Source organism: Loxodonta africana, chromosome 10, assembly GCF_030014295.1.
Source record: "Loxodonta africana isolate mLoxAfr1 chromosome 10, mLoxAfr1.hap2, whole genome shotgun sequence".
NCBI classification, from domain to species: Eukaryota; Metazoa; Chordata; class Mammalia; order Proboscidea; family Elephantidae; genus Loxodonta; species Loxodonta africana.
The window spans coordinates 85,958,155-85,985,887 of record NC_087351.1 but is presented as its reverse complement, the minus strand read 5'-3'; the positions used below and the strand labels follow the sequence as shown (position 1 = coordinate 85,985,887).

Sequence of the window (27,733 nt, the reverse complement as noted above, 5' to 3'; positions counted from 1 at the left end):
ATATATATTCATATATAACTGGGCACAGTTATGGAAGCTTCTTAGACACACCCAAGCACCTCCAGGGACTGGGATACTGGGCTTGAAGGCTAAGGACCATCATCTTGGGGGACCTAGGTCAAATGGAATAACACAGCTCATAATGTTCTACATCCTAGTTTGTTAAGTATTATCTGGGGTCTTAAAAGCTTATGAGTGGCCATCTAAGATACAACTATTGGTCTCATCCTGTCTGGAGCAAAAGAGAGTGAAGGAAACCAAAGATTCAAGGAAGCAATTAGTCCCCAGACTAATGGCCCACACAAATCACAGCCTCCTTTAGCCTGAGACCACAAGAACTAGACAGTACCCAGCTATCACTAACGACTGCTCTGACCAGGGACACAATAGAAGATACCGTTTAGAATGAGAAAAAAAATGTAAAAGAAAACTCAAATTCATAAAAAGACCAGATTTACTGGAGTAACAGAGACTGGAGGTACCCCGAGTTTATTGCCCCAAGACACCCTTTTAACCTGTAACTGAAGCCACTCTCGGAGGTCACCTTTCACCAAAATAATAGATTGGCCTATAAAATAAAACACCGTGCAGAATGTGCTCCTTAGAACAACCAACCGTACAAGACCAAACGGGCGACATTTACCCAAAAGCAAAGATGAGAAGGCAAGGAGAGGCAGGGAAACTGGAGAAACAGAAATGGGGAAGGCAGGGTGAAAATGGAAAGAGTGTCAACACATTGTGGGGATAGCAACCAATGTCATGGAACAAATTATGTATAAATTTTTGAATGGGAAACCAATTTGCTGTGTAAACTTTCACCTAAAACATAATAAAATGTTCAAAAAAAAAATTACCAAGGTTTCTGGCCTGAACAACTAACTGGGATCACTAACTGGGATACAGAAGTATAATGAGTTGGTTTGACTAGAGATGGGGGAAGATATCAGGAACTCAGTTTTGGACATGCTAAGAATGAGATATCTATTAGACTGCCAGTGGAGATATCAGGCAATTGGATGCATGAGTCTAGAGTTCAGGGAAGACACCTGGGATAAAGATATAAATTTGGGATCCATCAGCATATAGATGGTAAAGCCATGACTTTAGATGTGATCATCTAGGGAGTGAGTGAAGAGAGAAAAGAAAAGAGGTACAAGAACCAAGTTCTTGGTCACTCTAATAGTTAAAAGTTAGGCACATGAGACTAGGAAGAAGTGGCCAGAAAGGGAGAAGGAAATCAGAAGTAGAAGTCAAACACTGGAAGTGCCTCAAAGAAGGAAGGGAAATCATCCGTGTCAAAATAGGTCAACTAAGATGAGAACTGAGAAACACCCTCTGAAATTGGAAATAGACTCTTTAAAAAATAATATTTAAATTAACATAAAATTCCTTTTTAAAAAACAGTGAATGCATAGCTAAAAATCTCTTATTGCTATACAGGAAAAGAAATTATGATGTCAAAGTTAATAGACTAATTGTTCTAACTTTTTTTTTTCCATATTTTATATGCTGCATAAGTATGGCACCACTAGAAACACTTTTATTCTTCATACAAGGTCTTGATAAAAATCAAAAGTGTTTTAAAGGTTTGTGTTTTTTTTTTTAGTAAAGTGAAGGCATCGTTTTTCTTTTTAATCAAAGATATGAGGCAACAAAATTTGCTTCCTAATCCTTAATATGAGATTATTAACATTTACATTATGTAGCTTTTTAGTCATTGCTTTGAACATAGTCATGTCATGCAGTTTTCCAGTCATAGTTTCGTGCAATAAATATAAATTGCCAGTAGGGTTATTCTTATAAACCACCCATTAAATAGGAATCTATTTCAGATCCTCTCATCATAGGATTATTGGTAAGACTACAGTACTAATACAAAAAGAAGAGTGGCACACCACTTTCAATATTGGACAGACCAACTAAAGAAGATCAACAAGGAAACAGAGGACCTGAATTACACTATAAACCAACTAGACTTAACAGACATATATAGAACACTTCACCCCAAAACAGCACAATATACGTTCTACTCCAGTGTGCATGAATCACTCTCCAGAACAGACCACATTTTAGGTCACAAAGCAAGTCTTGATAAATTTTAAAAGACTGATATCATACAAAGTATTTTCTCTGACCAAGATGGAGCGAAGCTAGAAATCAGTAACAGAAAAAAAGCTAGAAAATACACAAACATATGGAAACTAAATAACACACTATTAAACCACCAGTGGATCAAGAAAGAAATCAAAAGAGAAATAACAAATTTCTTAGAGTCAAATGAAAATGAAAGCACAACATACCAAAACTATGAGATACAGTGAAGGAAGTACTCAAGGGGAAACTTATAGCAATAAATGCCTACATTAAGAAAGAAGAAAGATCTCAAATTAATAACCTAACTCAACAATTCCAGGAACTATAAAGGGAAGAGCAAACTAAGCCTAAACCTACCAGAAGAAAGGAAATAACAAAGATCAGAGCAGAAATAGATAAAATTGAAAACAGCAAAACTATAGAACCAATAAAACCAGAAGTTGGTTCTTTGACAAGATCAATAAAATTGACAAACCTTTAGCAAGACTGACAAAGAAAAAAAAATGCAAATAACCAAAATAAAAAATGAAAGAGGGGACATTACAACTGACCTGATAGAAATAACAAAAATTATGACAGAATATTATGAAATCTGTATGGCAATAAACTGAATAAGCTAGGTGATATGGACAAATTCTTAGAAGTACTCGACCTACCCAAACTGACTCAAGAGGAATGCAAAAGTCTCAACAGACCCACACCATGTGAAGAGATTGAATCAGTGATCAAAAAAAAAGTCCTGGGCCAGGTGGCTTCACTGAGGAACTCTACCAAACATTTAGAGAAGAATTGACACCAATAGTGTTTAAACTCTTCCAAAAGATAGAGAAGGAAGGAATATTCCCTAATTCATTCTATGAAGCAAACATAACCCTGATACCCAAATCAGACAAAGATACCACAAGAAAAAAAAAAAAACTACAGGCCAATATCTCTTATAAAGATAGACGCAAAAATCCTCAACAAAATACTAGTGAACAGAATCCAATAGCATATTAAAAGAATCATATACCATGACCAAGATCATTCAGGGATGGTTCAACATTAGAAAATCAATTAGTATAATACACCACATCAATAGAACAAAGGAAAAGAATCACAGGATCAGTTTTACGGATGCAGAAAAAGAGTCTGATAAAATCCAACACCCTTCTTGATGAAAACCTTAAAGAAGATTGGGATAGAAGGAAAATTCCTCAATGTGATTCAGGGCATATATGAAAATCCAACAGCCAACATTATACTTAATGGAGAAAGACTGAGTGCTTTCCCCTTGAGATCAGAAACAAGACAAGGATGCCCGCTCTCACCACTTCTATTCAATATTGTATTAGAAGTCCTAGCCTGAGCAATAACACAAGAAAAAGAAATAAAAGGTATCCAGATTGGAAAGGAAGTAAAATTATCTCTATTTGTGGATGATATGTTACTATATATAGAAAATCCCAAAGAGTTCACAAGAAAACTTCTAGAGCTAACAGAGGAATTTAGCAGAGTTGCAGGGCACAAGGTCAACAAACAAAAATCAGTTGGGTTTCTATATACCAGCAATGAGAAATCTGAAAGGAAAATTAGGGAAACAATTGCATTTATTATAGCATGTAAGAGAACAAAATATCTAGGGGTAAATCTACCCAGGGACATGAAGGATTTATACAATAAAAACTAAAAAACACTGCTGAAAGAGATTAAAGAAGACTTAAATAAATGGAAAAATGTTCCATGTTCATGGATTGGAAGACTTAATATTATTAAGATGTCAACACTACCCAAAGTGATCTACAGATTCAATGCAACCCCAATCAAAACTCCAACACTCTTCTTTACAGAAATAGAAAAACCAATCCTCAATTTTATATGGAATGGCAAAACCCCGAATAGCTAAAACAATGTTGAAAGAGAACAAAGTAGACCTTTCTGATTTTAAAACATACTATACAGCTACAGTAATCAAAACAGCCTGGTACTGGTATAACGACAGATATGTAGACCAATGGAATAGAATTGAGAGTCTAGAAATGGTCATGGTCAATGATTTTTGACAAGAGTGGTGTCATGGATTGAACTGTGTCCCCAAAAAATATATGATCAGTTTGGCTAGGCCATGATTGACAGTATTGTGTGACTGTCCACCATTTTGTCATCTGATGTGATTTTCCTGTGTTGTAAATTCTACCTCTATGATGTTAATGAGGTAGGACAGGCAGCAGTTATGTTAATGAGGTAGGACTCAATCTACAAGATTGGATTGTGTCTTGAGCCAATTTCTTTTGGGATATAAAAGACAGAAGCGAGCAGAGAGAAGGGGGACCTCATACTACCAAGAAAGCAGTGCCAGTAGCAGAGCATGTCCTTTAGACCTGAGGCTCCTGTGCAGAGAAGCTCCTAGACCAGGGGAAGACTGATGACAAGGACCTTCCTCCAGAGCCGACAGAGAAAGCCTTCCCCTGGAGCTGGCACCCTGAATTGGACTCATAGCTTACTAAACCACGAGAAAATAAATTTCTCTTTGCCGAAGCCATCCACTTAGGGTATTTCTGTTATAGCAGCACTAGATAACCAAGACAGGTGCTAAGTTCATTCAATGGGGAAAGAAGAGTATCTTCAGTAAATGGTCCTGGGAAAATTGGATTTCCACATGCAGAGAAATGAAACAGGATCCATGCCTCATACCATACACAAAAATGAATTCAAAATGGATTAAGGACCTAAACGTGCAAACTAAACCCATAAAATTCTTAGAAGAACAATCAGGGACAATTCTATTAGCCCTAGCTTTCAACAGTGGATTATCTAATACAATAACAAAAGCACAAACAGCAAAAGACAAAATAAATGGGACCTCATAAAAATTGAAAACTTTTGTTCATCAAAAGACTTTACCAAAAAAAATGAAAAGACAAGCTACTGACTGCGAGAATATCATATCTCCGGAAACCATATATCAAACAAGAATCTAATAACCAATGTGCGCATAAAACTTCAACAACAGTAAAAAGACAAACAATTCAATCATAAAGTGGTCAAAGGACTTGAATGGTCATTTCTCCAAAGAGGACATTCAAATGGCCACCAAACACATGAAAAGATGTTTAGTGTCATTAGCCATCAGTGAGATAAAATTTCACTCTCACTAGGATTTTTTTTTAGGATAGCTAATATTAAAAAAAAATAATAATAAAAATGTTGGGGAGGATGTGGAGAAATTGGAGCCTTTACCTATTGCTGGTGGGAATCCAAAATGGTAAGCCACTGTGGAAAACAGTGTGGTGGTTCCTCAAAAAACTAAAAATAGAACTACCATGTGACCCAGCAATTCCACTCTTAGGTATATACCCAAAAGACTTGAAAGCAGAGACTCAAAAAAAAAGAGGCTTGTACACGAATGTTGCACTATTCACAATAGCCAAAAGGTGGAAATGCCCATCAACAATGGGCATAAACAAATGTGGTGCATACATACAATAGAATACTACTCAGCCAGCAGGAGAAATAAAGTCTTAATACATGCTACAGTGTGGATGGAGCTTGAAGACATACTGACTGAAAGAAGCCAATCACAAAAGGACAAATACTTTATGACCTCACTTATATAAAAAGACAAGACAAATGTATAGAGGCCACAGTTTATCAGTGGTTACCGTGGGGGGGAAAGGGTTTTATTAACGGTGCTGGGGAAATCACATTAAGCGTAGGGTTGCACAGGCGATTACTGTTAAGTGCTGTCAATAAGTTGTACATCTGTAAAAAGTTAGACTGGCGAAAGTTGTATCATAGACAGATTTACAACAAAGACAGAAAAAAAAAAAAAACAAGGAGGTAGAACAGAAGCACTAAACACATTATTAGGCCAATTAACTGGGATGTCCCATGAAACCAAGATCCTAAACCTCCAAACCAAGGAACCTCCTGTTTGTAATGTAGTGCCTGGGGTCTTAAAAACTTGCAAGTGGCTATTTAAGGCACAACAATTGGTCTCTATTCACCTGCAGCAACAGAAGAAGAAAGAGAGTCAGGAATTAGAGTATACAGAATGTGCGGCTAGTTGTCTCCATGAATAACTGCCCCCTTTGCCATGACATCAGGGGAACTGGATGGTGTTAGGCTACCATTACTGAACATTTTGTTCAAAGATTCCATAGAAGAATCCTGATCTAGAGGAGGAATATACAGAACAGAATGTAAAATTCGCATGGACTTTAGACTTCCTGGGACCTTGGAAGGCAGATGAATCCCTGAAACTACTGCCCTGAGATAATCTTTAAACCTTAAACCAAAAATATTCCCTGAAGTCATCCTAAAACCAAACAGTAGTTTAGCTTAGCTAGTCAAAACTGTCTGCCTTGAGCATTATGATCTTTTAAGGACTATCTATATGGGATCAAATTGACAACAGCAACTTGAAAGATTAGATAGGAACCTTAGGGGACAGTGAGTTTATGTTAATGAGGGAAGAACAACTCCGAAAAGGTGGGTCAGAAGGGTTGTGCAACTCGAAAAATATAATCAATGTCACTAAATCATACGTGTAGAAACTGTTGAATTGGTATGTTTTGTTCAGTATATTATCAATGAGAACAACGAAATAACATTTAAGGAAAAAAAAGAGGGGTGGGGGGACAAGGTACAGTCATAAATTCAATCCTTTATCATCAGTTGGCTTCTTTTTGCTTCATAGTCACAGAAGGTGTATTTCCTGCCCATAGACTGCAGAAATACTATTTGTTACAAGCACGGGCTTGCTCTCTCCACCGGCCAGGAAGACCACCAGCCATCTTTTGCTACTGAGTATCTCCATCCTTGGTGGTAGTAGGCTCCTTCTCTGTGCTCTGCAATTGGCTCTTTTTTTATTGTGCTTTAAGTAAAAGTTTACATTCAAGTCAGTTTCTCATACAAAAGCTTATACACACATTGTTATGTGACCCTAGTTGCTCTCCTTATAATGTGACAGCACACTCCTCCTCGCCACCCTGTATTTTCCGTGTCCATTCAACCAACTCCCGTTCCCCTCTGCCTTCTCATCTCACCTCCTGACAGGAGCTGCCCACATAGTCTCATGTGTCTACTTGAGCTAAGAAGCGCATTCCTCACCAGTATCATTTTACATCTTATAGTTCAGTCTAATCTTTGTCTGAAGAGTTGGCTTTGGGAATGGTTTTAGTTTTGGGCTAACAGAGAGTCCAGGGGCCATGTCCTTTGGGAGTCCCTCCAGTCTCAGTCAGACTATTAAGTCTAGTCTTTTTACTAGAATTTGAGTTCTGCATCCCCCTTTTCTCCTGTTCCATCAGGAATTCTCTGTTGTGTTCCCTGTCAGGGCAGTCATTGGTGGTAGCTGGGCACCATCTAGTTCTTCTGGTCTCAGGCTGATCGAGTCTCTGGTTTATGTGGCCCTTTCCATCTCTTGGAAACCTTGGTGGTGTAGCGGTTAAGAGCTACAGCTATTAACCAAAAGGTTGGCAGTTTGAATCCATCAGCCGTTCCTTGGAAACCCTATGGGGCAGTTCTACTCTGTCCTATAGGATCGCTACAAGTCAGAATCAACTTATTGGCAACGGGTATATAACGGGTATTTCTGTCTCTCGGGATCTTATTTTCCTTGTGTCTTTGGTGTTCTTCATTCTCCTTTGTTCCAGGTGGGTTGAGACAAATTGATGCATCTTAGATGGCCACTTGCTAGCTTTTAAGACCCCAGATGAATTGGATCTCTTTTAAGGCAAAAGTGACGATTCCATTGGTAGGCCACAACTGCACTATCACACAATTACCTGGGTGGGAGTTACAAGACCATGGCTAGAATGCCACATACAAAAGTAATTAATCCACCACACCAAATAAAATGAAATCCTTGACAACTTCAACCTTTTCTCCCTTTATCATGATGTTGTTTACTGATCTAGTTGTGAGGATTTTTGTTTTCTTTATGTTGAGGTGCGATCCATACTAAAGGCTGTAGTCTTTGATCTTTATCAGTAAGTGCCTCACATCCTCTTCATTTTCAGCAAGCAAGGTTGTATCATCTGCAAATCGCAGGTTGTTAATGAGTCTTTCTTTAATCTTCTTCATATAGTCCAGCTTCTTGGATTACTTGCTTAGCACATGGGTTGAATTAGTATGGTGAAAGAATACCACCCTGACGCACATCTTTCCTGGCTTTAAACCATGCAGTATCTCCTTGTTCTGTTCAAACAACTGCCTCTTGGTCTATGTACAGGTTCCTCATGAACAAAATTAAGCACAACTGACTATAACAATGGCTAATATTTACTGAGCATTTTATATGTGTTAGACACTACTCTAAGTACTTTAACTACATTAACTCATTTAATCTTAACAGTAACCATATGAGGTAAGTAACCTCTTATAATCCAAAGTGAATGTTATAAATACACCCAAAGAAGGAGTAATTAACTACGACAATGAAGTTTAGGGAAGCCTTTGGGGGTGGGGGGGGGTGACATTTAAGCTTGGTGTTCTTAATTTTAATCTTTGTTTTGTGTAGAATTTTTCTGTTAGAGGAAAGGCTTGTTCTGAATGAAAAGCACTGCATTAATAAATGCACAGAGTCATGAAAAAGCATGTGTGTTTAGGTGTGAACAGTGTGGTACAAGCTTTTAGATAAGTTTGAATACAACTAGGCAAACGGGAGTCATTAAAATTCCTCTTTAATGAAGGTATCTGATCTAGGGGAATGCTAATCAGAATACTATTTTTAGAAAGAAAATGTTAGTATCAGTTCTGAAGGTCAACTGAAGAGCAGAAAGACAGGGGACAGGAGATCAGTTAGGAAGCTATTACAAAAGTCAGAAGGCAGTGTTTTTCAAACTGTGGGTCATAACTCATTAATGGGTTATGGAATCAAATTAGTGGGTTGTGACCAGCATTTTAAAAAAATGAAATCAAATTTTAAAAAATTCAGCCTATGCTATAAGGGTAAATATTCCTTTGCAAAGCTTTTAGTTATATAAGCCTATAATATATATGTATATTTGATATGTGTATTTATATGAGTGTACTGAGTTATAAATTCAAATGTATTTCTTACTGTGGAAAGTGGTAAAAAAAATGCTTAAAAAACATGATCTAAGGGGGAAAAATGATGAAGGTCTAAATTAAAGCTGAAGCTGCTGGGAATGGAAAAGCAACAAATTATTAGAAAGCTCCTTCAAAGAGAAGTTAACAGGACTTGGTGATAAATGTGGATATAGGATTAAAAGGATCGAGAGGAGAAGTATGGTAAGCTGAATAATGGTTCCCCAAAAGACACTAACCTCCTAATCCCTGGAACCTATGAATATTACCTTATATGGCAAAAAAAAAAAAAACTTTGCAGGCTATTAAGTTAAGGATCTTAATATGGGGAGATTATCCTGCATTCTCTGGGCCCTAAGTACAATAACTTGTATCCTTATAAGAGGAAGGCAGAGGGAGATGTGACAAAGACAGAAGAGGAAAAGGCAATGTGATCAGAGAGGCAGAGACTGGAGTGATGTGACCACAAGCCAAAGAATACAGGCAGTACCCAGAAACTGGAAGAGGCAGGGAATGGATTCTGCCCTGGAGCCTTTGGAGGAAGCATGGTCCTACCAACATCTTGATTTTGGCCCAGTTTAACTGATTTCAGACTTCTGGCCTCCAGAACTATGAGAAAATAAATTTCTGTTGTTTTAAGCCACCTATAGGACAGAACAGAACTACCCCCATAGGGTTTCCAAGGAGCGACTGGTGGATTCGAACTGCCAACCTTTTGATTAGTAGCTGAGTTCTTAATCACTGCATCACCAGGGCTTCTTAAGTCACCAAGTCAGTAGTAATTGTTACAGAAGCCACAAGAAACTAATACAGGGAGTCAGAGGCCTTGACAATTGGCAAAGTGGTGATGTCACCAACAAAAGGAACACAGCAAGAATAGGGATGGTGAGGAATTCAATTTTGACCAGAATAAGTTTGAAATACACTCAAAAGTCAAATCTGAACAAAGAAATATGTAATAACAAATCTGATTTTCTATTTAAGATGTATCAATTCTAACTCTATAAAAGCTTTAAAATGTTCAGGTCTCATGTTATCACTAACTTTCTTTGGAAAATAAAATTCAAGACATATAGTTTATATATTGTCTCTGCTATCTAAGGATTACTGGGTTAAAACAGGTGCCAGCTTCTGGAATTACACAGTATCTCTGGAATGTTTATTCCAATAACTAGAAAATCCAAGAGCCATCTGTTACTGTGGATCACTTACTTAAGCCATTCAGGTTAGCAATTTTTTCAATGCAGTTTGTAGACAGTGAAAGCTTCCTTAAAAAGAACAAAGAAAAACTTGAATTAACAAAAAGTTTTTAATGGTTTATCACAAATTATTCTTTAAAAAAAGTGCTCATAGAAAATATCACTGAAGTCATGTTTCTTTTTCATGCTGAATCCTTTTTCCCCCTCAGTCAATGGCATTTTTTCCTTTATTTTGAAATCTAATTTTTTTTTTCCTGATTACAAAAGTAATTACAAAATGGAGTGCTTAAAGGCTCACTCTTATTGCAGAAAATTCAAAAAACTTTTTTGAGGGCAATTTGGTGCTATTTATTAAAATCTTTAATGCATGTATTTTTTGATCTAGTAATTAACTTCTAAAACTAGATCTTTACTGAAATACAATGCAAATGATAAAAGATACATGAACTAAAAATTATTATATTATTGTAATAGCAAAAATTTGAGGAAAAATCTAACCATTTACAAATTAAGAAAGTGATAAAACAAATACTGCCATATAATAAAATACTACATTGTCATTAAGACAAACAGAGATATTCATGATATACAGTTAAGAAAAATCTAGCAGAACAATATATTTTATATGATCTCTTTTTGTTAAAAAAAAAACAAAAAATAAATAAAATAAAAAAGCCAGAACTATGTATATGCATGTGTGGAGACTTACATTTTTTCCAAGTGTTAAATCATTCAGAAATTTTTACAATAAAAAGTCATATGTAACCCTACCTGTCCCACACATCCTCCCAGAAAAAACTTTTAATAGGTCATATGTATTTTTCTTCTTCTATATATACTTTAATTATATAAAAACAAAAATTTAAAGGGCACATACTTAAATATTCTTAATATTCTATTCTTGGTCAAAAGGTTTAATATCTTAATAAATTTCATTCAAAAGTATGATAAAAGGTAACTTTCACTGAATGCTTAGTACATGCCCAGTACTCTTCCAAGTACTTTCCGTGTATTAACTTTTAACGATCACAACAATCCTATGAGGTAAGTATTATTACCCATATTTTACAAATGAGGAAACTGAAGTACAAAGATGTTAAGCAACTGCCCAATATTACACAAAGTGGCAAAGCCAGAATTAAAACCTTGGCAACTCTGACTCTAGAGCCTGTGATCTCACCTTCTATGATTGGACTTGAAGAATATTTTTTTCTGCTTGAAACAGCAAAAGCAATTACTATTCAGTGTAAGTTGTTGGTCAAATCCATATACTTTCTACTCATCTCTCATGCAGGAGAACTACCACGGAAAAACAGAGTGCCTTTAATCTGGGAACATGGCTGAGGAATAATTATTTTTTGTTTAGATTGTTGTTGTTGTGTGCCATCAAGTCAATTCTGACTCATAGCAACTCCATGTGAGAGAGTAGAACTGTCCCATAAAAGAAGTTGTCATAAAAAATATGAAGAGGTTGACATTTTCTAGGCAGTTTCCAAGGTACTCTGGTAGAGGGTACAAAACCTTCCGAAACGTTTAACTTTGAGATTGCTCTATGATAAAAAAGTATTTGGATAATTTGAAATCAAGCTAGAAGCCAAAAGAACATCCTGAGGAGAATTTTTACGTGATACACTGTATTCTCTTACCAAAGAACAAGTTGCATACAATAACTATTTTTGCTTTTCCCTTTAATTCCAAAGATATATCAGTTTAAAAAATAGATTTACAAATACATATCTAAGAATCACCCAAGGAGTTTATTATAAATACAGATTTATGAGTTTCATCAATAGATATTCTGTTTCTATAAATTTAGGGTAGGGCTTATCTCCTGCATAAAGAGATTCTTACGCAGGTGACCGGGGGACCATACTTCGAAAAAGACAGGATGAAGAAGTCAGAAAGAACACCAACTAATTCTACAATCCTGTCAAAAGACATTGCAATCTGAAAGCAAAGTGAAGGTGTCCTGGTAGAACTGCCTCAAATTAGTCACAGACTCCTGCTAAACACTGTATAGCATACTTAGAAAATAAATTTAAATGAATTAAGATAGATATGGTACTTAAAGTTATAGCAAAAGAGGATTATGAAATAATAAATGTAACTGGATTGTGATTAAAATTAAAAAAAAATAGAAGGTTCTCACAAACAATAGGATTTAGGTTGATGTTAATCCTTTTTCTTTGTATTTCTTATATTTTCTAAATGTATTACAAGGAGTCCTGGCGGTGCAACTGGTTAAGTGCTATGCTTCTAACTGAAACGCTGGTGGTTTGAACCCACTTGGCAATCTGCTCCCATAAAGATTAAAACCTAGGAAACCCTATGCAGCAGTTCTACTCTGTCATGTTGAGTTGCTATGAGTCACAATCAACTAGATGGCACAGAACAACAAAAAACATATTATCGTGAAATATGTTTTATCATTTGAAAAAGTTTTTTTTTTTTTAAAGGGGTATCTCTTAGACACCTAGTAATTTAGTAATGACTTGGTGGATAATTTTACAAGAGGAAGTGGTAGATTTTATTACCGAGTAATGGTTTTATTGTGTTATATAGCTTTTCCCAAGAGACCAGAAGATTTCTATTTTCTAGGCATATAATACTCAGACACACAAAAATTATACCATTCAGCCTTACTCTATTACTAATCTTATAAACCACTAATCTTTTCATTTTTGTCTTTCCTTTGTCAAAGGGAGAATTATATTAGCAAACAAAAATAAATGAAGATCGCAGAAAAACAAAACATATTTTTAAAGTCCCTATCTTAAGAAGAGGAAGGGAAACCTAATAGCAATACTAGAAAGATGAAAAATGACAAAAGGGCTTACTCGCAATTAGCCAGCATGGATAAGGATGCATCCATCTTCTCTATAGGGGGTATCTGGGCATAAAGCTTTATCTCTTTGGCTTCGGATGACTTCTGACCAGTTTTCTCTTCCTATGATAAAAATAAAGATGGAAGGAAATTGTAACATAGAACCAAGATAGGTCAGAATTTCCTAAGTTTCAATGTTTATTTCAAAACATATACTAGAATTTAATAACTGCATTCTTTGCCATTCTTTCAATGAAAACATCTACTTACTGAGCCTGATAACTGGGCTTCTACATAGCTAAATCAGATAATTCATTGTTAGTTCCCTGCCAAATGGAGAGGAGAAGGAAAGAAAATAACTTTTATTTCTGTAATATTCACAATCCTTTAAGAGTACATCAATTAATAAACAAAACAAAATACAAGAAAAAAAATCATTTTTCTAGGAAGAATTCCTTGTTCCTAAACATACTTTTCTTAAACTTCAGATTAAGACCTGTAAGATCAGCTGTTTTCATTGACATCTATCTTCCTTTTTCTATACACAGTTCAGCCTGAGCTAGAAACCCAAAATACCAAGAATTTTGGAAGAACTTCTCTTTATAAAACAGCTGAGACAAAAGCTATTCGGTCTACTCTAACTTACCATTAAGGAGCCCTGGTAGCACAGTGGTTAAGCACTCAGCTACTAACTGAAAGGTTGGTGGTTCAAACCTACCAGCTACTCCACAGGAGAAAGCTGTGGCAATCTGCTTCTGCAAAGACTTACAGTCTTGGAAACCCTGGGGGCTAGTTCCACTCTGTCCTATAGGGTCACTATGAGTCGGAATCGACTCAAAAGCAACAGGTTTTGGTAACTTAGTACTAAGTCCTACCTTACAGTTCAATTTTCATACTAAGGATACAATTTAAAATTTAGTTATCAATACATTCTGCTTAATAATATTTTTTAATTGCCTTAATACCAGTTAGCTCTATCTCTCCATCAAAACTAGAAGCTCCTCAAGCTCAGGGATATTTCCTTTGATTTCCTACATTTTCTATAACCTAGTACAGTGCAAGACACAAACGAAGCTCACTTTAAATCAAATCGCCACACATCAACAATGGAAAATATACAATCAACTGAAAGGTGAAGATCTAATACATATCACTCCATGCTTATTTTTGTGTAATATATTGGTAGATTAAACCAAAAACCAAACCTGTTGCCATCAAGTCTATTAAGTCCATCAACTCATAGTGACCCTATTAAGACAGAGTAAAACTGCCCCGTAGGGTTTCTAAGGAGCCGCTGGTAGATTCAAATTGCCAACCTTTTGGTCAGCAGTTGAGCAGTTACCCACTAGGGGAGGGGTAACTAACACTTAAAAAACCAAAACCAAACCAGTTGCTGCCAAGTTAATTCTGATTCATGGCAACTCCACTGTCGTATAGTGTAATTGCACTCCATAGGCTTTTCAATGGCTGTGAGTTTTCATTCTTCACCGGCATCTTTTTCTATCCCATTGTCCAGTCCAATCCCTGTCTGAAGAGTTGGCTTTGGGAATGGTTCCTGTCTTGGGCTAAGAGAAGGTCTGGGGACCATGACCTCCAGGGTCCTTCTAGTCCCAGTCAGACCATTAACTCTGGTCTTTTTATGAGAACTTGAGGTCTGCATCCCACTGCTCTCTTGCTCCCTCAGGGGTTCTCTGTTGTCTTCCCCATCAGGGCAGTCATCGGTTGTAGCCACGCACCACCTGGTTCTTCTGGTCTCAGGCTGATGTGGTCTCTGGTTTATGTGGCCCTTTCTGTCTCTTGGGCTCATAATTACCTTGTGTCGTTGGTGTTCTTCATTCTCCTTTGCTCCGCATGGGCTGAGACCAGTTGATGCATCTTAGACGGCCGCTTGGTAGCGTTTAAGGCCCCAGATGCCACTCTCCAAAGTGAGATGCAGAATGTTTTCTTAATAGATTTATATGCATGCTTTTTATAATGTAGTTTCCTTTCTAATATTATTATATTAGTCAGTTTTTTTATTCGATGTTTTTTTCAGTCATCTATGTGTGATTTAAAGGAGCCCTGGTGGCACAGTGGCTAAGCACTCAGCTGCTAACCAAAAGGTCAGTGGTTCAAACCCACCAGCCACTCCATGGAAGAAAGATGTGGCAGTCTGCTTCCGTAAAGATTACAGCATTGGAAACACTACAGGGCAGTTCTACTCTGTCCTATAGGGTCGCTATGAGTTGGCATGGACTCAGTGGCAACAGGTTTGGTTTGGTTTTGTTATGTATGATTTACATTTGTCCACACTGACTGTCTCTGTTCTAACTTCCAAGAGGCTAAAACCATCATCTGTCTAAAGCCCAGATAATCCACAACATACACCACTCTTATCACCTGATAATGATGATAAAGTTGAAAAGGAAAATGTACTATAAGACAGAGATTTCAGCCATTTTACCGTAACAGATAGTCACCCTTTCCATATTTAAATTTTTCAGTTGTCAGGTTTTTTTAACTGAATTTTTTTTGAGATAATTGAAGATTCACACGCATTTGTAAGAAATAATACAGAGAGATCCCTTGTATACTTTGCCCAGTTTTATTCAATGGTACTGTGGTGCAACAGATCACTTTTGTGTGGCCTTTTCTCGCCACAGTCCTAAAATTCCTACCCAAGTGACTGGATGGGACTGTGTGATAGGGTAACTGTGGCCCACCAAAGGGACTAATCGGTTTTGCCATCCCACTGAGATTGAAACGAGCCACCCTAGAGGTGAAAGAGAGAGGATCCCACCACTACCAAGGAAGAATAGCCAGGAGTGGAGAGCATATCCTTTGGACCTAGGATTCCCGCACTGAGAAGCTCCTGGAATCAGGAGACCGAGAGTGAGCAAGCTGTAACCCTGAAGACAGCGAGACCCAGCAGCAGGAAATGGCATGGTGGGCTTCCCAGTCGCCGGAGCAAGAAAGCTGAGTGCCTTCAGGCAGAATCCAGGGCCAGGGAGAGGTGTGCCTTCAAGCACAGCTGAAAAGAGGCTGTCCTGATGGAAAAACTGTATCCTGAGTGTTGCTGAGCTTGAATTGTAACTTGTTACTTCCCTAATAAACCCCAAAATGGTGAGTATTGTCTGTGAGTTCCCTGTGGCCACTGCAATGAATTATCGAATCCAGCAGAAAAGTAGAGAGCACCATGGGAGGGACAGTTGGTGTCAGAATTGGTAAAGATGGCTTGTCCGACCTCCACTTCATAGGAATCAGCCTTGGGCTGTTGATCTTGATTCTCCCTCCTCCTTGTGAAATTAGTGGAGGCTAGACATTGCCTCCATGGCATTTTTAAAGTAACATTTTATAAAACTGTAGCATAATATCATTATTAGGATATTGATCTGATACAACCTATGCATCTTACTCAGATTTTCCCAATTTTACTCATTTGTGTGTGTATGTATATATGTATAAGTGCATGTGTATTAAGTTCCATACAATTTTATCACCTGTGTAGGTTGTGTATCCACCATTACAGTCAAGATACTAAACAGTTCCAATATCACAAGGATTCCTCAAGATGAGTGGGTCAGATTTAAATAACTACCCAAAGATTTTCTTTGGATAGTTTCTAAAACAAGTGAAAACTCATATACTCACCCATCTAGCTAGGGCTTCTTTGATTGTTGTTGCTTTTGCCTTTAAAAAAAGAAGAAAAAGGCTGTTTTCACTGATATGATTAGTTATTCAATTTTCATACAATAGTTATTAGCCTTGACTTCTTCTACCATTAAAATGATTAACATCTTTCTTTGAAAGTTTACATGCAAAGAAGGTATTTTAATTTCTTGAAATCAGAATGACTTATTTAAATATTTCTCAAAGAAAATAAAATTATTATGTAATGCCCATATACTTCATTCCCACCTAGTTTACCAAAAATATATAGTTTTCACATCTGATATTAAAAATACCATATTTCATTGATGCTAAGATATACTGTTTTTTACATCTTTTGAAATTTGGATCTTACAAATCAAGAGCAATTTATAATTGCTGTGGGTGGGCCAGGTGGCAGTGGTGAAAATGTGGAAAAATAGTAACAATTTCATTTCAAATACATATATATTCCTTTTTGCTTGCAAAGGATAACATATGCCTTTACCTAAATGGAGCCCCGCTGGCACAGTGGTTAAGGGCTATGGCCCTAACCAAAAGGTTGGCAGTTCGAATCCACCAGTTGCTCCTTAGAAACACCATGGGAAAGTTCTACTCTGTCCTATAGGGTTGCTATGAGTCAGAACAGACTCGACAGCAAGAGGTTTGATTTTTACATAAGTAAATACATTTAAAAGAATTCCATTACTAAGACAAAATAAAAATTCTAATGTGATAAGAAAGTGTCATAGTTTAATTCCAACCTCTTCTCTGTCTTTAGTGGAATAAGATAATGGTGCATCTTATAAATCAGTAGTATTTTTGATTCTATTTAATATAACATTTAAAACTTCAATAGTGAGCAATGGAAAACACCTTTAATGAATTATTGCTGGAGCTCATTTGTTTTATTTAGAAAAAAAAGAAACCTGGAAAGTTTTAAAACATTGTCAGGAAAAGCAAATTACCAAATAATTAAAAACAATAAAATAAAAGGCAATACAAACATGTCACATTTTGAAAAATGCAGCATTAGAAAGAAAACTTACTGCTGTAAATACGTTAATCAGGAAGCAAGATTAAAAAAAAAAAATGAGCTAAACATTCAAGAAATTTGAAAAAGTACACCATTGCAAATCCAAAGAAAGGCAAAAGGAAATACAAAGGATGAAGTCAATGAAAAACAGAACAAGAGAAAAAAAAGATTAACAAACTAAAAGCTGTTTCTTAAATCTCTGGCCTGCTTTTTTGAGTAAAAAAAAGATGCAAATTAAAAATAATGAATAAAGAGAAATACTACAGACACAAGAGATTTAAAAAATAAAATATTATAAGCAAACATATGGTAATAAGTGTGAAAACTCAGACAAGGTATACTATACCTTCTAGAAAAAAACACAAAAGTGCCAAAACTGTAACAAGAAGAATCAGATATCTGAATAGACCAATAAATGATTTTAAAAATTAAATTATCATCAAAGAGATCTACCTTGATCTTTCTCTCCTAAAGATCCAAGCCTAGATACTTTTACAAGAGAATTCTACCAAGCTTTCAAGGAGTAGGTATTTCCTATCATACAAGTTGTTTCAGAAACCAGAAAAAGTGGGAAAGCTGCCAACTAATTTTATGAGGCCAGTATAATCTTGATTCTATAACCAGAAAAAGAGACTTCTTTACTTTTCAACATAGATTTGAAAATCCTAGATAAAATATTAGATCTCCAAAGCCAACGGTATATAATGATCATAATCATGAATTGTTTACCCAGGAGTACTAAGATTATTTTACAACGGAAAAATCTATAAATATAAATCGTGAATTAATGGATTAAAGGAGAAAATCATATGCTTATTTCAATAAAGGCAGAAAAAACATTTGATAAACTTGTACATCTACAGATAATAAAACTTGTGGCTAAGAATAGAAGGAAAATTCCTTACTTGATAAATTTTGCATACAAAAATCTACAACAAATACCATATTGAATGGAGAAATTCATTGATTTCAGCAAATATTAAGTGTCTGTTACGTAGTAGGCATTTTTCTATGTCCTTAGGAAATATCAGTGAACAAAACAAAGATCCTTGTCTTCATGGAACTTATATGTACTGGAGGGAGACAGATAGTAAAAAACTGTTGCTGTTAGGTGCCCTTGAGTCGGTTCCGACTCATAATGACCCTATGTCCAACAGAACGCAACACTGCCTGGTCCTGTGCCATCCTCAGAATCGTTGCTATGTTTGAGCCCATTGTTGTAGCCACCGTATCAATCCATCTCATTGAGGGTCTTCCTCTTTTTCACTGACCCTCTACTTTACCAAGCATGATGCTCTTCTTCAGGAACTGGTTACTCCTGGCAACATGTCCAAAGTATGTGAGACGAAGTCTCGCCATCCTCGCTTCTAAGAAGCATTCTGGCTTTACTTCTTCCAAGACAAATTTGTTCATTCTTCTGGCAGTCCATGGTATATTCACTATTCTTTGCCAACACCATAATTCAAAGGCATCAATTCTTCTTCGGTCTTCCTTATTCATTGTTCAGCTTTCATATGCATAAGATGCGATTGAAAAATACCATAGCTTGGGTCAGGCACACCTTAATCTTCAAGGTGACGTCTTTACTTTTCAACACTTTAAAGAGGTCCTTTGCAGCAGATTTGCCCAATGCAATGTATCTTTTGATTTCTTGACTGCTGCTTCCATGGGTGTTGATTGTGCATCCAAGTAAAATGAAATCCTTGATAACGTCGATCTTTTCTCCATTTATCATGTTGTTGCTTATTGGTCCAGTTGTGAGGATTTTTGTTTTTTTTTATGCTGAGGTGTAATCCATACTGAAGGCTGTAGTCTTATATCTTCATCAGAAAGTGCTTCAAGTCCTCTTCACTTTCAGCAAGCAAAGCTGTGTCATCTGCATATCACAGGCTGTTAACGAGTCTTTCTCCAGTCCTGGCATCTTGATTGGTATTCCTTCAATTCCTGGACTCTTGTTGTTCACCAGTGCCTTCAGTACAGCTTGTACTTTAGTACCTTTGGTTCTTGATCTTATGCTACCTCCGGAAATGGTTGAAAGTCGATCAATTCTTTTTGTTACAGTGACTGCGCATTCCTTCCATCTTCTTTTGATGCTTCCGGCATCGTTCAATATCTTGCCTATACAATCCTTCAATATCGCAACTCAAGACTTGGATTTTTTTTTTCCAGTTCTTTCAGCCTGAAAAATACTAAGGGTATTCTTCTTTTTTGATTTTCTAACTCCAGGTCTTCGCACATTTCTTTATAATACTTTGACTTCTTGATCTACCCTTCGAACTTCTGTTCAGCTCTCTTATTTCATCATTTCTTCCATTCGCTGTAACTACTCTACGTTCAAGGACAAGTTTCAAAGTCTCAACCATTTTGGTCTTTTCTTTCTTTCCTGTCTTTTTAATGATCTTTTGCTTTCTTCATTTATGATGTCCTTGATGTCATACCACAGCTTATCTGGTCTTCTCGGTCATTATTACTCAATGCATCAAATCTATTCTTGAAATGGTCTCTAAATTCAGGTGGGATAAACTCAAGGTCGTATTTTGGCTCTCGCGGACTTGTTTTAATTTTATTCAGCTTCACCTCAAACTTGCACATGAGCAACTAATGGTCTGTTCTGCAGTCTTCCCCTGGCCTTGTTCTGACTGATGATATCGAGTTTCTCCACTGTGTCTTTCCACAAATGTAATGGATTTGATTCCTGTGTATTCCATCTGGTGAGGTCCACATGTATAGTAGCTGCTTATGTTGGTGAAAAAAGGTAATTCCAATAAACAGGTCATTGGTCTCACAAAATTCCATTATGCGATCTCTGGCATTGTTTCTATACCAAGACCATTTATTTCAATGAGTATTTCTTCTTTTTTGTTTCCAACTTTCACATTCCAATCACCAGTAATAATCAATGCATCTTTATTGCATGTTTGATCAATTTCAGACTGCAGAAGTTGGTAAAAATCTCCAATTTCTTCATCTTTGGCATTAGTGGTTGGTGTGTAAATTTGAATAATAGTTGTAATAACTGGTCTTCCTTGCAGGCATATGAATATTATCCTATCACTGACAGTGTTGTACTTCAGGATAGATCTTGAAATGTTCTTTTTGACAATGAATATCATTCCTCTCCAATTTGTCATTCCCAGCATAACAAATCATATGATTGTTTGACTCAAAATGGCCAATACCAGTCCATTTCAGCTCACTAGTGCCTAAGATATCTATCTTCATGTGTTCCATTTAATTTTTGAGAACATCCAATTTTCCTAGATTCATACATCGTACATTCCATGTTCCAATTATTAATGGATGTTTGCACCTGTTTCTTCTCATTTTGAGTTGTGCCACATCAGCAAATGAAGATCTCAAAACCTTTACTCTATCCGTGTCATTCAGGTCAACTCTACCTTGAGCCAGCTCCTCAGCCATATTTTGAGTGCCTTCCAACCTGTGAGGCTCATCTTCCAGCACTGTATCAGACAATATTCAGCTGCTATTCATAAGTTTTCACTGGGCAATGGTTTTAGAAATAGATTGGCAGGTCCTTTTTCCTAGTCTGTCTGAGTCTGGAAGCTTCACTGAAACCAGCCAACCATGGGTGACCCTGCCGTTATTTGAAATACCGGTGGTATAGCTTCCAGCATCACAGCAACATGCAAGCCACCACATTACAACAAACTGACAGACAAATGATGGTGGTAAACAACATATATAACAAATACCAAAAAACAAACATACACACTCATGGCTCAAGCTGATTCTGACTCATAGCAACCCTATAACGACACTACTGGACAGAACAGAACTGCCCCCCAGGGTTTCCAAGGGAGTAAATCTTTATGGAAGCAGACAGCCACATCTTTCTCCAGTGGAGCACCTGGTGGGTTCAAACTGCTGACCTTTAGGTTAGCAGCCCAGCACTTTAATCACTTGGCCACCAAGGCTCTTTGTATAATAAGTAAGTAAATTATATTAAAAAAAAAACAAAAAACCTGTGGCCATTGAGTCAATTCTGACTCACAGCAACCCTGTGGGACAGAGCAGAACTGCCCCATAAAGTTTCCAAGGAGTGGCTGGTGGATTTGAACTGCCAACCTTTTGGTTAGCAGCCAATCTCTTAACCACTGTGCCACCAGGGCTCCCATCTAGTATACTAGAAGGTGATAAATACCAGGAAAAAGAAAAGGCTGAGCTTGGTAAGGGGTATCAGATATGTGTATACTTGGGAAAGATGTTTATTTTTAATAAGGTGGTCAAGGTGGGCCTAACTTAGAAATTAACATTAAAAGTATTCCCTGTAAGATCCAAAGCACATCAAGGATGCTCATTATCACTGCTACTGCTGAACATGGTACTAGAGATCTTTAACATTATAATCAAAAGAAATACAAATTGGAATTATTATAAAAGGAAATAAAACTATGACTATGTGCAGATGATCATCTATATAGAAAACCCGATAGAATAAACTGACAAGTATTAGAGCAAATGGAGTTCAGCGAGTGAAGAACACCACTGACAGTCAACTGAAAAATCAGGAAAAGATAATTTCAACAAAAAAATATGATTTAGAATATATAAGGAACTCTTAAAATTCAAAAACAAAAAAATGGAAAAGCTAGCAAAGAATATAAACACACAGGTCACAGAAAGTGAAATCCAAATGACTAACAAGAATATCAAGGAGAATTCAAAATAATCAATAATCAGAAAAATGCAAAGTACAAACAATAAGACACTAAAATACATCCTTCAGATTGGCAAAAGTTAGAAAGTTGGGGAGGATGTAGACAAATTGGAACTTTCACGCGTTGCTGAAGGAAATAAAAACTAGTAAAAAAACAAAACAACCTAGTAGAGCCATTATGGAAAACAGCCTTCCAGTACCTGGAAATTTAAGTATGCGTAGACCTATGAACAGCAGCCCTGGTGACACAGTGGTTAAAAGCTCAGCTGCAAACTGAAAAGTTGGCAGTTGGAACTCACCCAGTAGCTCCAGAAGAGAATGACGTGAGGCTCTGCTTCCACAGAGATTACAGCCTAAAAAACCCTATGGAGCTGATCTACTCTGCCACATGAGGTCACTATGAATGAGAATTGACTCGATGGAACACAACAACATAATAAGACATACAAGAACACTTTCACAACATTGTAAAAACAGAGTTAGAGGCAATCTAGCTATCTATTCTGGCAATATCAGGTCATTGTTTCCCCTACAGGTAGCAGAAGTCAAAACAAATGCCTAAAGGACCAAGTGTTCCGCTACTCATTAACACGTAAAGCTGGCCAGGTGAGAACAAAGCCCACAGATGTAACTTCTATGTGGCTCCAGACAACTGTTGGCTGGAGCAATTTGGGGCCAAGAGTTACCCTAATACCACATTTCTTCAAACATTAAAACTCCATTAATTGTTATTAACACCTTTATTTTATGTACTATTGAAAACAAAAAGATGCTGCCAATTGTAATTATATGACATCATATTTTAGTAGTATAAAAATGTGAAATATGATAATTCCGATTTCTTCAGAGAAGCCAGAAATTTGGATTTTAATGTGAAATATGCTGATTTTTTAAGACACTGGAAACTATTTAAAAATATAAAAAATACTACGTGGGCCAGAAAAAAACAAGTCTTCTGGAGGGTCCCAGAACTACGAATGTGCAGCCTCAACAAGCTTCATCTAATTACTCGTTCTGATTCCCTATCTGAAGATTTTCAATAATCTTCATGGTTCATATTTTCAGAATTATTTAGGGCTGGTTTTTTGTTCACCTGAATATAAACCTATGTTCCAGAACTTTTTACCTTCCTTGGCAGTATTTTCAGCTAAATGCCTGTGAAATAAAGTAAGGAAAGTAGGTGGGGAAACTACTTATAAAAGAGTGATATTTATTCTTGTGGTTGAGGCAGTTCTGACTTCATCATTTCAGTCTTCTGGACTCAATTTCTGCCCACTTAGGTAGCGTTGGAATCACAAAAAGAAGACAACTAATTACACTTACTCTTCATAAACATCTCCATCTGGCAGGACAATCCCATACTTTGCTAAATAGCTTTGGCTGGATCTGTAACCAACCAACAACTACCCTTTTCGAACTACTAGTTGGAACTGCCAAGTATGTAAGCAAAAGAGTACACCCTTAAGTAGGAGTTAAGGAGCATCAACAGGTAAAATCACTACTTGAAAAGAGCTTTGATAGAATTAAAAGAAAAAAATATATATATTTTTTTATCATAGACCACTTCAAATCTAAGGTAGCATTGTTTCTCAAAGGGTGGTGCGATGCCTCCAATTTTAGAATCGCTTGATGTGCATTGTCAAAATGCACATTCCTGAACCCTGCTCCCACTAAATCATACTCAAAAGTAATAATCTGTATTCAAAAAAATTCATACTTACGCACAGTGAAACTTGAGAAACACTGCCCTAATATATTCCATCAGAGTGGGCTTCAGTATTACCTAATAACTGCACTCAGCGTCGTTCAGAGAACAACCTGGGTACATCACCAGTTACGAATACTGCTGTAATTGGTGTTCGACACACTCCAAGCGTAACCACGGCCCCCCTCCCAACCCTCATCTCTCCAGAGGGGGAATTACTTCTATGCAAAGAGATATCCTTACCCATACTCTCCCTCCTATCATCTTTCCCACCCTAGTCCTCTCTTTTTTCAGAATTCTCTGCTCTTCGTCTTCCTCTTCTCTCGCGCGAGTCCCTCTATCCTAACCCAACCTCCAAGCCGATCCAGGCCGTCCTCGGCCGGACCACCCCTGCCCGGGCATCTGTTTCGCTTCAGGCCTCTGACTCCAAGGAGCTTGCGACCGCTCCCGGCTCCCTTCCGCTGTCTGAGGACACTCCATCCTTCATACTCTACAATTACCCTTTTTCACGCCCCATCTCCTCTCAACTTCGGCTACGAGGCCGGGAAGGTACTTACCATTCCGGCCGTTGCTACTGTCACTGCTCTGGTTGCTAGGGCTCGCTGGGGTCAGTGCGCGTGCGCACTCTGGGAGCTCGCCGCCGATCCCTGCCCAGGCAGCGGTCCCTTCTCTCCGCCGGTAGGGTGGCGGGAGCGAGGCATTGTGGGATGGCGCGGCGGCCGCTGGGGTCCTCCCGCTTCGGGGCAGCTGGCTTCCCTGGGACCGCCGAGCAGCTGCTGGACTGGGGGTAATGAGAGCTTAACCGCGCACGATGTGGTTAGGAGCTGTATTTCATTGGAAGTAATTTCAGTTATCTGGAGTCACGTACTTAAAACTTTAAAACCTCCCCTTAACAACTGCCCTTCCCATCAAAGAACTTTTAATACTTCCTTCCCTTTCATATTGCTCTTCCCGTCCTTCTTCCTGACTGATTCACCTCTCCGCCCGACTGAGGTGAATTTCTTAAATTTCTGGTAAACCTGGCTGAATTTCTTATGTCTGCTTTCCTCTGCCCCTCCAGGGAGCCAATGGTGGCAGAAAATGTTGGTTATACATAACAGGTGTTTTTATCCCCCCTCTATGATTTAGGAGATAATGTTGGAGCCGTTATGCTGTGTCCTAGAATGTGACCCTACTGAAGCTGGACTCACAAGGACCCACAAAGACACATCAACTTGTCACTGAGGGCCCGCCCCTTCCTCCGGATTCGTGACGCCCAGTAAGACAATTGAGGCAGCCTGGAGTTACACAGGCAAATTTATTTTGCCAGCAGCTAGCAAAAGGAGACAGTAAGGGGCGGAATCTTCAGAAAGACTGTCTTACCCATTTGCCTAAGAGCCAAGTATTTAAGGGTTTCAACAAGGGGGTGGAGGAGGGGTTTTGATGTTTATTCATTAGGTTGGGGGAAGGGCGCAGATTTCTGAGAAGGGGTTGGGTTATGCAAATGATGATACGCAAGCAAGATTTCTTTAAGATGGAAGGCCTTCGGTTCCCCTTGACATAACTCATTATAGGATGTGCCACAGGCATACTGGTTCCCTTTGCCACATCGCCGCCTTCAGTGGGCACGGGAAGGACAAACAGTGGTTACTTTTACTTCTTTTGCATACACTCTGCTCCTGTGGAGTCCTGCAAGAACTACATTAGCAGTTTATTTGCAGCGTTTCCGTTAGAACCACCCCTCAGCTGGTACATTTTGCCCACAGGGCTTGTGTGTTCTGATCTCCAGGGGGTGGGCCAGGTTGTTTATTCCATTCTCTGTCCTCCTCGTTTCTTCTCAGCCTACGTGCAAAGGGGGTGGGTGGGTGCCCAACGGGCCGGCTCTAACCTAGTCCTGTCTCAAACTGAGCTCTGAGGCATAAATACAATATCTAGGACAATCTTGGAAAACCTATTTTGGGGAACATTTCACAGAAATCATAAACAGTACAAAAGACCCACAGGTTTTCCACTCTATTTTTTTCTGTTAGCATTTAGTGAATACTAAGATTTGTTCAGAGAAGTACAGCCAGGATGCTTATTAAAGCCAAGGATGGCAAGATTTTGGACACGTTATCGGGAGGGACCAGTCCCTGGAGAAGGACATCATGCTTGGTAAAGTAGAGGGTCAGCAAAAAAGAGGAAGACCCTCAACGAGATAGATTGACACAGTGGCTGCAACGGTGGGCCCAAGCATAACGATTGTGAGGATAGCGTAGGACTGGGAAGTATTTGGTTTTGTTGTACATAGGGTCACTATGAGCCGGAACCAACTCCATGGCACTTAACAAGATTTGTTGGACCAGTGAAGGCCCTCCTGACTATTGTTACTGAAACCTGTACCAATGATTATTAAGCCAATTCAAAATGTAGACTCATGGTGATTTGGCAGTTTTTAGCCAGACAGTGACAAGGCGAAGCTTTCAATGATTTTACCCATTCATAATGTTAATATATATTGATCATTCTGTAATGTTCCTCAGATTCAGGCAGACATGGTTCTGGCAGCATACTTGTCCATTTTCTCACTTTTCCTTATTATGTAATATCCCTCTGTCTCAGACAGACATGGCTCTGGCAGCATGCTTGTCCATTTCCTACTTTGCCTCTTTGAACATATGCCAAATAAAACCTTTCTTTTTGCTTTACTATAACTTTGTAGTGATTTTACCCTAGGACACCTATCAAATTAGCCAGAAATTGTAAAAGATATTCAAGAGTTCCTAAAGTTAGGGAGATACGAGGACACACAAATACACTACTGTCAGAATTGATATAGCCTTTCTGGAGGCCTGTTGACAATATGTATTGAAAGCTCCCGAAACTTTTGCACCCCCTTTTACCCAGCAATTCCATTTTATGAATTCACCTTGAAAAAATAATCAGACAAGTACACAGAGATAATGTTCAAAGCTTTAACAGCAAAAAGAAAACCCAAATGTCAACAAAAAGGAATTGGTTAGTATTACTGAAAATCCAAACAATGAAATAATACAGGTCCATTACGAAAATGTTGCTGAAATATATCTATGCACATGCGAAGATAGTCTTGATGTATAAAATAAAAATGCAAGTTACCAAACAAAATAGTTGGTATGATCCTCTTAAAAATAATACATAAACCAAAAAAATCAAACCCATTGCAGTTGAGTCGATTCTGACTCATAGCAACCCTATAGGACAGAGTAGAACTGCCCAATAGGGTTTCCAGGGAGCGGCTGGTGGATAAGAACTGCCAACATTTTGGTTGGCAGACTAGTGGTTAAGAGTTCAGCTGCTAACCAAAAGGTCGGCCCTTCAAATCTACCAGTTCCTTGGAGACCCTATGGGGCAGTTCTACTCAGTCCTGTAAGGTTGCTGTGAGTCAGAATCGACTCCGTGGCAATGGGTTGGGTTTGGCCATAGTGCTTAACCACTGTGTTACCAGGGCTCCAAAAAAAATTATACATAGAACACACAAATATACATAAACATCTATCTGGAAGGATATTATGAGGGTTTGTGCACAGTTAAGAGCTACAGC

At 37.9% G+C, this 27,733-nt stretch overlaps 1 protein-coding gene across 1 annotated transcript in view; it reads right to left on the bottom strand.

Annotated features, from left to right (window-relative positions):
- Positions 1 to 25,378, bottom strand: part of DNAL1 (dynein axonemal light chain 1) — a 51,430-nt gene extending 26,052 nt beyond the window's left edge. The window contains exons 1-4 of the mRNA XM_010588731.3: positions 24,750 to 25,378; positions 16,777 to 16,815; positions 13,160 to 13,269; positions 10,336 to 10,391 (exon numbers count right to left, since the gene is read on the bottom strand). Of these exons, the coding sequence (XP_010587033.1) occupies positions 10,336 to 10,391; positions 13,160 to 13,269; positions 16,777 to 16,815; positions 24,750 to 24,752 (208 nt within the window). The 5' untranslated portion in view covers positions 24,753 to 25,378. The remainder of the gene's footprint in view (positions 1 to 10,335; positions 10,392 to 13,159; positions 13,270 to 16,776; positions 16,816 to 24,749) is intronic.
- Between the last annotated feature and the right edge of the window lie 2,355 nt (positions 25,379 to 27,733).